The 12,567-nt window shown below is 36.4% G+C and overlaps 1 protein-coding gene across 1 annotated transcript in view; it reads left to right on the top strand.

Annotated features, from left to right (window-relative positions):
* Window positions 1-12,567, top strand: part of KIF5B (kinesin family member 5B) — a 43,813-nt gene that overhangs the window by 18,741 nt on the left and 12,505 nt on the right. Inside the window, exons 9-15 of the mRNA XM_059909915.1 lie at window positions 796-900; window positions 1,209-1,354; window positions 2,001-2,149; window positions 2,546-2,739; window positions 3,593-3,661; window positions 5,636-5,842; window positions 7,735-7,878. Coding sequence (XP_059765898.1) covers window positions 796-900; window positions 1,209-1,354; window positions 2,001-2,149; window positions 2,546-2,739; window positions 3,593-3,661; window positions 5,636-5,842; window positions 7,735-7,878 — 1,014 coding nt within the window. The remainder of the gene's footprint in view (window positions 1-795; window positions 901-1,208; window positions 1,355-2,000; window positions 2,150-2,545; window positions 2,740-3,592; window positions 3,662-5,635; window positions 5,843-7,734; window positions 7,879-12,567) is intronic.

Genomic DNA, 12,567 nt, shown 5'->3' with positions numbered 1-12,567 from the left:
ACTGAGAGGCTGTTTTTTCAGCCATCATTGCTAACATATTATTCTATTATCTTTAATATATATATTTTATATTTTTTTAATAGAAGCAAGTTTGCTTATATAATATAAATTTGGTCTCTCTCTTTAACAGTTAAAACATCAACATTATGCTTCAGTAAATTTTTTAAAGTTTCTCTTTAAAGGGGGTTAACAGGCCTCCGTGGTGGCACAGTGGTTAAGAATCCGCCTGCCAATGCAGGGGACACGGGTTCGAGCCCTGGTCTGGGAAGATCCCACATGCCGTGGAGCAGCTAAGCCCATGCGCCACAACTGCTGAGCCCGCGAGCCACAACTACTGAAGCCCGCGTGCCTAGAGCCCGTGTTCCACAAGAGAAGCCACCGCAATGAGAAGCCCACGCACTGCAACCAAGAGTAGCCCCCGCTCGCCACAACTAGAGAAAGCCCGCGCGCAGCAGCGAACATCCAATGCAGCCAAGAAAAGGGGGGGGCGGGGTAACAAATTAGTAAACTACAAATGTACATGTAAATTGGTTAATTTCAGGAGCACACCTAAAAATAAAGTTTGGTATCTTCTTAATCCCATTTTTGTCATGCAGCTAGTTACTTGACCAAGGTCTCAGAAGAGTCATACTCAATAATAATGATAACTTACAGTAAATACTTGGCAAATAAAATCATGAACCTTTCCCTTTTCTTTTTTACTAGTTACTGATGACTTCTGAGCTTTTTAGAAAATCAAAGAAAATCACCTAAACTCGTAATTTTGTTTTGTTTTTTTTGAAATCTTATGTATAGGTTAGTAAAACTGGAGCTGAAGGTGCTGTGCTGGATGAAGCTAAGAACATCAACAAGTCCCTTTCTGCTCTTGGAAATGTCATTTCTGCTTTGGCTGAGGGTAGTGTGAGTATACTTGTCTTCTATTTCCCTATCGTTAGTTAGTGGAGAATTACAGATAGATACATACATGTGCATGGATGTGTGAGTGAGAGAGGGATTCACTGAATCAGTATGTATGAATAAGTTGTCTTTTAGGGATTTATTTTATAGTATTAGTATGTATATCCTAGTTTCCATCTTAATAACTAGCATTTAAAACAACTGAAATCACTTTGTAGTTATTGTAAAGTAGCATATTTCTACAACAAATTTTATTACGTAGAAACCCATTGGTCCTCTTTGTTTTTTTGTTTGTTTGTTTTTGTACGTAGACATATGTTCCATATCGAGATAGTAAAATGACAAGAATCCTTCAAGATTCATTAGGTGGGAACTGTAGAACCACTATTGTAATTTGCTGCTCTCCATCATCGTACAATGAATCTGAAACAAAATCTACACTCCTGTTTGGTCAGAGGTTTGTTGTTAAGAAAATGTAGTCTATACCACTTCCTTCTCTGCTGCAATTACTTCTTATCTTTTTAAAAAAATTTTTTTATTGAAGTATAGTTGATTTATAATATCATGTAAGTTTCAGGTATACAGCATAGTGATTCAGTTATATACATATATATGTATATATATTCTTTTTCAGATTCTTTTCCCTTATAGGTTATTACATAATATTGAGTATAGTTCCCTGTGCTATAAAGTAGGTCATTGTTGGTTTTTTATTTTATGTATAGTAGTATGTATATGTTAATCCCAATTGCTTCTTATCTTGTTATAAGTGCAACAGAAGTCTTTATGTGATTGATATTATCACCCATATTTTAACTTACTGGTTTATATTTTTGTCTCCTCTTCTGGACTAGAATCACCTGAAAACCAAGTATTACATTTACATACCCTCTGTAGAAAATGCTTGTTGAATTAAATAAAATTGAATGGGATATCAAAAAAAAAAAAGAAAAGAAAAGAAAATGTAATCTAAATGTAGATAGGCCTTTTGTTTATTAAATCTAGGAAAGTTTCAGGTAGATATTCAAATCTACCTGAAAGTAGATTGTGAAAGTAATTGTCACATTCTTCCCCCCTCCCCTTTCCCCAACTACTTCTCTTAGGGCCAAAACAATTAAGAACACAGTTTGTGTCAATGTAGAGTTAACTGCAGAACAGTGGAAAAAGAAGTATGAAAGAGAAAAAGAAAAAAATAAGACCCTGCGGAACACCATTCAGTGGCTTGAAAATGAACTCAACCGATGGCGTAATGGTAATAACTTATGAATTTGTCATTTTGAGTTTGCTGAATACAGATTTAGACCTGTTTTATAAATTTAAAAGGCATTAGGGATCATCAGATAAAAATGAATAAAATCTTTTACATTAAATTCTGATTTTACCTGAAATAATAAATAGAGGCATAAAGGCCAACTAGCTAGCTATAAAAGTCTCAAGATGGCAAGATGCTTAGCTTAGGGTGAAGTCAATTAAAATGATAAGATTTGATGACTGGCTTTAGAAGATGGGGGAGAGTCAAAGGTAATTCCAGCTTTTCATATCTCAGGGACTGAGCAGATAAAGTTGGTAAGAGCTGCTGAAATTGAGTAAAATTGAAATTAGTTTTAGACAGGTGAGTTTTATTAACCATTCTGTTGTCTTATTTTAGGAGAGACAGTGCCTATTGATGAACAGTTTGACAAAGAGAAAGCCAATTTGGAAGCTTTTGCAGTGGATAAGGATATTACTATTACCAATGATAAACCAGCAGCCACAATTGGAGTTACTGGAAACTTTACTGATTCTGAAAGAAGAAAGTGTGAAGAAGAAATTGCTAAGTTGTACAAACAACTTGATGACAAGGTAGGTATTGTTCACGTTCAATTCTGTTTTAGAACATTTTTGACATAGGTATTTTTATGTTCTAATTTCAATATTATGGGTCCTTGTGACCTATATACATTTTCCTAGATTTCTGTTAACCTTTTCAAGATCATTGTATTAACAAAAAATATAAAATCACAATCTCTGTTTGTATGTAGAAACTGTATATGAGGCATATCTTTTTTTCCCTTTAAGCTAAAAGAACTTTCAAAAGGAAATTTGGCATGGGTCCTTGGAGAGCCTTAATGAAATGTTCTTAGAGTCAGAGATCTGAGGGCTCTAATAATAAAAGTGATGCAAGAGATTAGACAGAGGGAACAGAATGGAGTGGAAATAACCTCTTCTGCTTTGATTATATCAGTAGTGTGAAAAATAGCACAATTTTGAACCAAGTAGAGAGGGTGGGAAAAACAACAGTAAAGAGACCAGAAGAAAATTGTTCTGGCTTTGTTTTTGGTTTTTGTTATTAGCTGATGTTTTTATTGTATTTTAAACAGATGGTAGGTAGGTTTGAAGTGGCTACATGGCTTTATTTTCAATACAAAGCTTTAAACATGTTTATTACTTTTTAGCATTTAAAGTATTTAATGAATAGCTTTCATAAAAATAAGCCTTTTTTCTTATTGTGTGATAAGTATGTTACTATTATTGATAATTGAAATTCCATCTGTTTCAACACTGTCCTAAGATAAGAGATTGGAATAAGCTATGTTGAATTTGGAGAAAATGACTTTGAAATATTGGGGGGATGGGTAGTAATCACAATTTGTGTTAGGAATCAGTTAGAACCAGGGTGTGAGCTACTTTGTTAACCTGTTACTAAAAATTCTAGGATGAAGAAATTAATCAACAGAGCCAATTGGTAGAGAAACTGAAGACACAAATGTTGGATCAGGAAGAGGTAAATTGAATACCTTTCATATTGCTTCCAGAAAAGCTTTATAGTTTGTCATTATCACTTAAATATAAAAGATGAAGGCATCTACAGAGCTCGGAATATACTTGAGTACATTTTTAAAAATTTTTGAATATGTTCATGCTTCACTGTGGATATTCTATGAGACCGGTACATCATACAGACTGAAGCAAAGATTGACTTCCTCTTAAGGTTTTTTGGGGTTGGGTTTTTTGGTTTTTTTCAGTTTGAGTTCTAACTGGAGGGGGAAAGATGACTTTTTTCTTTTTAACTCTGTCTTCTTTCCTTGTACAGTGCTGTTTTGTCTTATTTTCCCCAAGACATTTCTTTTCTTTTTTTAAAAATTTATTTATTTTATTTATTTATTTTTGGCTGCGTTGGGTCTTCGTTGTGGTGCGTGGGCTTCTCGTTGCGGTGGCTTCTCTTGTTGCGGAGCATGGGCTCTAGGCACATGGGCTTCAGTAGTTGCGGCGCACAGGCTCAGTAGTTGTGGCTCGCAGGCTCTAGAGCGCAGGCTCGGTAGTTGTGGCGCACGGGCTTAGTTTCTCCGCGCCATATGGGATCTTCCCGGACCAGGGCTCGAACCTGTGTCCCCTGCATTGGCAGGCGGATTCTTAACCGCTGCGCCACCAGGGAAGCCCCCCAAACCATTTCTTACTCATCCTTGGGAAAGACTTACTACACTGAGCTGGAGTAACCTTAGATTCCCCCTCCCTTTATGAAACGTATTTCCTCATGGAAGTGATGAGGGAAACACAGATATATGTCTAAAGGGATTATTAAAGAAAATACTGATTTCTGAATTGTATTGCCTTTGTTTTTAGTAATTTGTAGTTTAGGGTATGACTTTTATCATGGAAATGAGAATGTCAATGAATAAGATCATTTTTTACCCCTTCACCATTTCTACCCTCATCTAACCTGTTGTTCATTTCTGTCATCTTCACTTTCATCTTATTTCTTTCAAGTTCCTTCTCTCTAGTTTTTCACTTTGGACCCTCGTTTTATCTCACTTGGCAGAATGGGGGGATAATTGAAAAATGGTCCTTTGTTTAAGGTTTGTTCTGGGGATGGGAGCAAAGACTATACAGCTTCAGTGAGAGACATCCAGCATCAGTCAGATTAATCCTTGTCAGATCGTCTTTATTCTTATTTGACCTCTAGCATTGTTTCTCAGAGGAGCACTAGTAACGTGTGCGTAATTCGTCATTTATATGGTTCTGTTCCGCACATTATAGTAGGACAGTTGGCATTCCTGGCTCCCACTTTGAAGGGCCATTGTCATTCTGCCCCATTAGGAATACTCCTACACATTTCCAGATGCCCCTACTTAAGAGCCGCCGACCCTGGGCGATTACGGTATTCTCCTAACTAGTCTCTTGGCTTCTTCCAGTTCAAATTTTATTTACTGATAACATGTTTTCATGAGGCATGGCTCAGGTGCCACCCTCTGTTGCCCAAAGAAAATCTAAACTTTTAAAACATTACTGAGTTCTTTCTTTTTCTGTGCCCACTATTGTGAGCCTTGTATGCCTTTTTCTTTCTGTTATGTTAGTGTGTACATGACAAAAATCTTCCTGTCATGGCCACCTTCTCCATGAATACCTGTCCAGAAATATCCCCCCCCTTTTCCTATACTACCAAGCACTTTGTCATGTCCTATCTCCTTTATGGCTCTTACATTTCATCTTGTATTGCATTTATTTGTGTACCTGTCTTTCTTCCACTAGATTCCTCAAAGGAATCTTTGATTTCCTTTCCATCTCCCACAGTGTCTAGCACAGAGCCTGCATTCAGGAGATCGGTTGAATGAATAAATGTTACCATGCATAATAACATCCACATTTCACTCCCTTTGTGATTTGCAGATGATAACGGAAATAGGTTATTTTTAACTTGTATACGTTTTAAAAACCTGTGTACTTTGGGTAAAACAGATACTTTTATTCCTTTGTATAGCTTCTGGCATCTACCAGAAGGGATCAAGATAATATGCAGGCTGAGCTGAATCGTCTTCAGGCAGAAAACGATGCCTCTAAAGAAGAAGTAAAGGAAGTTTTACAAGCCTTAGAGGAACTTGCTGTCAACTATGATCAGAAGTCTCAGGAAGTTGAAGACAAAACTAAGGAGTATGAATTACTTAGTGATGAGCTGAATCAGAAGTCGGTAGGGTATAGTTTTCTTTCCTAATACTATACTACAAGTGTTCTTAATTGAAAAATTACCTCAGTAACTTATTTCTATATAAGCTCAAGATTGATAACGTCAGTTCTTAAGGAACTCAAGTGTCAACTTTATTTCCTCCCATATGTGAAGCCTTAAAGGTAGAGGGAGGAGGGTTATCTTTTTAGTTTTTAAACATCTATTAATACGTAATTAAATGATATTTTAAAACATATTGACTATTCCAAATATTATTCTACTGTTAAAAAAGTAAAAGTTGGCTTCTAGTTGCTCAGTAAAGTTATTAGCTAATTGTTCAAACTAGAATTAAAAATGTGCACATAAAAATAAAATAGCAGGATATGTAACTTATGTTTTGTTCACTGTTACGTTTCCAGTACTCGGACCAGTGCCTTCCTAGGACAGTGTAGTTGGATCTTCCTTGTGATTCCCCAGGGGATGAGGGTTTTGTTTTCATAGCTGTAAGGCGGGGATTGCTGCCCCCCAACAGTGATGCCAGGAATAGTATATAGCTGTGATTGCTGCTGCAGTATTTTGAGTATCACCATGGATGAGCTCTGTTTCTTAAAAGTTTTCTTGTTGTTAATGCTAACTTCTTGTTTACGAATCACATTTAGAGTTGGACCCAGGATCACTGCTCACTATTTATCTCCCTATCCGTGTCAAGTGTCTAAAGGAAAGCAGTCAACACTATGAAATGGCATTTTTAAAAGGCTTCCTGCCCCTGGAGAAGTTCCTTTTCCCTTTTTAACCTCCCAGCTTACAGTTAGCTTGAAGTTACAATTTAATACCATGGAGATCAAGACACCTTTATAACTCTTAACTGAGTTGCATTATTAGCAAACCTAATTTCTGTTTGGAAGAACAATAGGAGTTTCTTACAACTCTGTAAACTGTAAGTGGGTCCTTGGTCACTGATTTCAGTCTTTAAGACAGTTCTGTTTGTGTCCCAGTTTATATATCAGCACTGTATTGGTAAGGAGTTAGAAACCCCTAGAGTGTTCTGCATCTTTTTATATGCTTACAATATTGCTGTTCAGCTGCTAGAGAAAATGTCTGGTAATTTAGACCTGGTATTACACGGTAGGTCAAACTGAGTGAACACACAATATACCGCTATTCAGATACTTAAGGAAATGAGCAGCTGAAATGATGGTATCTTTACTAAAAGATATTGACTAAAAGTCAATAACCTGCATTTAAAATGCAGTATCTGATCTGTGATATAATGAATAGTTTTAAAGCAACCAGATTCGGTTGGGTTTTCAAAATTGTGGTGACTTTGTTGCTGGTAAGCTAGCTAGTATTTTAAATTTATAATTATAGTAATTAAACTCAGATAGTAATGCTACTTTATCACTCTCTCCTGGATAATTGCCTGTATCGTAGTACAAAAGTAGTAGTAATTATCAGGTGGATTCTTTTCAGAGACTAAGTAGTATATAAAAAGCAGATGAAGAAAACATACCAGCCATCTAGAAAACTGTCAATTGCATTCTAACATTTATTTTCTCAGACTCAGTTTCCACAAACATACCATACTGTGGTCATAAATGAAAATCAAATATAGTTAATTCGGAAGTTTTCCATTTCTAAGTAGAAAACATTACCCAATCTCAAAAATGAGTGAAATAATACAAACTGTTTGCCCTTAATGGAATTACAATATAGCTACTTTACATGGTCTCTTAGGCCTAAAATATTTTTTAAGTTTGAGCTGGGAGCTTTCGCAGACTCAGTAGAGAATTCAAGAAAATGAAAGCAGAAAATAATGGTTTTGTGAGTACTAGGTGAAAACTTGAAATACGTGTCAATATTTGAATTGATCTTTCATTTAATAGATTTAACAGTACCTTTTGTTTTGGTTCTGTTAGGCAAGTTTAGCAAGTATAGATGCTGAGCTTCAGAAACTTAAGGAAATGACCAACCACCAGAAAAAGCGAGCAGCAGAGATGATGGCATCTTTACTGAAAGACCTGGCAGAAATAGGGATTGCTGTAGGAAACAACGACGTGAAGGTAACTGTAACTACCAAATATTAAGTATGATAATCTTTCCACAATTCATACTTTCATTTTTCACAGAGTTCTTCTCATACCCATTATCTCCTCCTCACAGCAGCCATTTGTAGTAGATGGTATTAACTTCATTTTAAATAGCCGAGGAACAAGGGGGAGAATAAGGGGTGCTTGGGGAGACATGCTCAGTAAGTAGCATTTATTTGGACCCCATGTTTGGTTTTTTCCTCTGTGTAAAGATTTTGCGCTTAGAGATTATGTTAATAAATTACCACACAGGAAGTATGTAATTGAAACAACAGTGAAAGTTAGCTCAAGGAGTAAACTGTGAATGAATTTGATTGCTTTAAATGTTTAAAAAGATGAAAGGTGAGCACTGCTAATTAATGCTCTCTCTCTCTCTCTTTATTTTGAAAAATTTCAAACATATAACAATAAAGAGAATAATATGAACCTTAGAGTTAATCAGTAATCAAAATTTTGCCACACTTATTTTTTCTTTTCTAATAATCTTTTTCAGGATGCTAATACTGGTTATATTAGCACTAGCTTGTGGTAAAAAAAAAAAAAATTGTGACCTGGTAGATATTAAAACTTAGACCCAAAAAACCAAAGACTCTTAACTGCAAAAACATACACGTAACATGAAAGATTTGTATGTTATAGTAGGTATTTGTTTAGACTTCCTTTTTTGATTAAAGTCTAATAATAGTAACAAAAAGAACAAACTTAAACTTGGGTTTATAGTGAGAACCAACTAAGCAGCCCAGTTTAACAAGAATTGGAAATGAAATAAAAGTTTTCACTGTGGAGCACACGTTCCTTCTGTTAGATGTTATTCAGAGCTACTGTTTGTTGATGGAGGCAAGCCTTCATTCTCGTAATCATGTCATTTTTTAATGCTGGCTCACCTCATCGAAACAGAGCAAAGTGTTGTTATTAAATGCTGGATGACATGGCTTGCTCTTTCTTTCCCATCAGTCTGAACATCCTGCCCTGTCCTGTTTATGGTGAAGCAATGTGAGATTGGTCGAGCTCTGTGGGAATCTTCTGGGATGAAAAAGTAGATTTCCTTCATATTACTGAACACTAGAAAGGTGTTGTTCAAAATTTGCTTTGTAGATTTGTGACTTGTTTTTAGAAAAATCCTTCCATTTCATGTTCAAATAATCTTAATTTAAGTGAAAAAGTGGTAAAGATAGAGAAAATAAAGAGTAAGACTGGCTTATGTCTAGTGGCAGAGCCAGTGATAATAGTACAGATACCCTGACACCTAAACTGCTTTTTTCACTAAACCATTACAGTATTTTGAAAACAAGTCAGCCTTGCAAATAGGTTCTTTAAAAAAAAAAAAAAAAAGGATCCTCGATATTTTTGTGTTTCTCATGCAGTTCTTTTCCTGTTAATAAGCATCAGTAAGTGCTGCTTGAGCTCTACTTGTTTTGTGTTTTTTACATTATGGTTCACTAGATCATATGTTAAGACTATGTTAGCTTTGTAAGAAACTCCCAAACTGTCTTCCAAACTGGCTTATATAGCATTTTTTGTTCCATCCAGCAGTGAATAAAAGTTCTGTTAATTCACATCCTCACCAGTATTTGAGGTCATCAGCTTTTTTAGTTTGAGCCATTTGAACAGATGTGTGATATTATCTCATTGTTGTGGGTTTTTTTGTTTTTTTGTTTTTTTTTAGTTTTTGGCTGCCTTGTGTCTTTGTTGCTGCGCGCGGGCTTTTCGCTAGTTGCGGTGAGCGGGGGCTACTCTTCGTTGCGGTTCCCGGGCTTCTCATTGGGTGGCTTCTCTTGCTACAGAGCACGGGCTCTAGGCGCGTGGGCTTCAGTAGTTGTGGCTCACAGGCTCTAGAGCGCAGGCTCAGTAGTTGTGGCGCATGGGCTTAGTTCCTCCGCAGCATGTGGGATCTGCCCCGACCAGGGCTCGAACCTGTGTCCCCTGCACTGCCAGGAGGATTCTTTTTTTTTTTTACATTTATTTTATTTTATTTTATTTTATTTTATTTTATTTATTTATTTATTTATTTTATTTATTTATTTATTTATTTATTTATGGCTGTGTTGGGTCTTTGTTTCTGTGCGAGGGCTTTCTCTAGTTGCGGCAAGCGGGGGCCACTCTTCATCGCGGTGCGCGGGCCTCTCACTATCGCGGCCTCTCTTGTTGCGGAGCACAGGCTCCAGACGCGCAGGCTCAGCAATTGTGGCTCACGGGCCTAGTCGCTCCGCGGCATGTGGGATCCTCCCAGACCAGGGCTTGAACCCGTGTCCCCTGCATTGGCAGGCAGATTCTCAACCACTGCGCCACCAGGGAAGCCCCGCAGGAGGATTCTTAACTACTACGCCACCAGGGAAGTCCTCATTGTTGTTTTAATTTGCATTTGGTTGTTGGTTTTCTTACCGTCAGTTTTAAGAGTTCTCCTTGTATGTTTTGGATGATAGTCCTTCATCAGATATGTGTTTTGCAAATATTTCTCCCGGTCTGGCTTATCTTTTCATTCTTTTTTTTTTTTTCTTTTCATTCTTTTAAGTGTCTTTTGTAGAGCAGAAGTTTTTGATTTTAACAAAGTCCAACTTACCAATTTTTTTCTTTCATGGATTGTGGTTTTGGTGTTATATCTAAAAACTCATCTCCAAGCCTATTTATTGAATTGAATTCCCTTTGTCAGAGATTAATTGACTGTATTTGTGTATGTCTATTCCTAGGCTTTCCATTCATTTCTAATGACCTATTTTTCTGTTCTTTTTTCAATACCACATCATCTTGATTACTACTAGCTTTATAATAAGTCTTGAAGCTGGGTGGCATCAAGTCCTCCGGCTCTGTTGTTCTTTAATATTATGTTGGCTATTCAAGGTCTTACCATTTAAACTTTAGAATCACTTTGTCAATATCTACAAAATAACTTGGAGGGGTTTTGATTAAGATTATATTATATCTATAGATCAAGTTGGGAAAGACTGACATCTCAACATTGAGTCTTCTGTCCATGAATATGGACCGTCTCCCATTTATGTAGTCCTTCTTTGATTTCTTTTGTCATCTGGATCTTATACATATTATGTTACATTTAAACAACCGTGTCATCTGCAGACAAAGACAGGTTTATTTCTTCCTTCTCAAGCTCCTTATTTTTTTCCTCTCTTTTTTTAAATTGAAGTATAGTTGATTTTACAATGTTGTGTTAATTTCTGCTGTACATCAAAGTGATTCACTTTTATATATATATATATGTGTGTGTGTGTGTGTGTGTGTATATACACACACACACACATTCTTTTTCATATTCTTTTCCATTATGGCTTATGACAAGATATTGAATATACATCCCTGTGCTATACAGTAGGATCTTATTGTTTTTCCATTCTCTGTATAATAGTTTGCATCTGCTAATCCCAAACTCCCACTCCTCTCTCCCCTCCTGCGCCTTGGCAACCAAAAGGGGATGCCCAAGAGTGGGATTGCTGGATCATATGGCAACTCTGTTTTTAATTTTTTGATAAACTGCCATACTGTTTTCCATAGTGGCCGCAGCCACTTACATTCCCACCAGCAGTGTAGGAGGGTTCCTTTTCTCCACACCCTCTCCAGCATTTGTTATTTGTAGACTTTAACGATGGCCATTCTGACTGGTGTGAGGTGGTACCTCATTGTAGTTTTGATTTGCATTTCTCTGATAATTCATGATGTTGAGCATCTTTTCATGTGTCTTTTGGCCATTTGTATGTCTTCTTTGGAGAAATGTCTGTTTAGGTCTTCTGCCCATTTTTTGATTGGGTTGTTTTTTTTTTGATATTGAGTTGTGTGAGCTGTTTGTATATCTGGGAAATTAAACCCTTGTCAGTCACATCACTTGGAAATATTTTCTCCCAGTCCGTAGGTTGTCTTTTCATTTTGTTTATGGTTTCCTTTGCTGTGCAAAAGCTTTTAAGTTTGATTAGGTCTCATTTGTTTATTTTTGCTTTTATTTCTATTGCCTTGGGAGATTGACCTAAGAAAACATTGGTACGATTTATGTCAGAGAATGTTTTGCCTATGTTCTCTTCTAGGAGTTTTATAGTGTCATGTCTTATGTTTAAGTCTTTAAGGCATTTTGAGTTTATTTTCGTGTATGATGTGAGGGAGTGTTCTAACTTCATTGATTTACATGTGGCTGTCTAACTTTCCCAGCACCACTTGCTGAAGAGACTGTCTTTTTCCCATTGTATATTCTTGCCTCATGTGTCAAAGCTGTGTGATTGACCATAGTTGTGTGGGTTTATTTCTGGGCTCTCTGTTCTTTTCCATTGCTCCATATGTCTGTTTCTGTGCCAGTATCATGCTGTTTTGATTACTGTAGCTTTGTATTGTCTGAAGTCTGGGAAGGTTATGCCTCCTGCCTTTTTCTTTTTCCTCAGGATTGCTTTGGCAGTTAAGTCTTTTACCTACTTGGTCAGGTTTATTCCTAAGTATTTTAATTTTTTGGTGCAATTTTAAAAGATACTGGTTTTTTTACATTCCCTTTCTGTTTTATTGTTAGTGTAAAGAAATGCAACCAATTTCTATATGTTTATCTTGTATCCTACTACCTTGCTGAAGTCCTTTTATCAATTCTAGTAGTTTTTGTGTGGAGTCTTTAGGGTTTTCTATATATAGTATATATCATGTCATCTACATATAATGACAGTTTTACCTCTTCCC

Source organism: Balaenoptera ricei, chromosome 2, assembly GCF_028023285.1.
Source record: "Balaenoptera ricei isolate mBalRic1 chromosome 2, mBalRic1.hap2, whole genome shotgun sequence".
NCBI lineage: Eukaryota > Metazoa > Chordata > Mammalia > Artiodactyla > Balaenopteridae > Balaenoptera > Balaenoptera ricei.
This window is presented reverse-complemented; position numbering and strand designations above follow the sequence as displayed.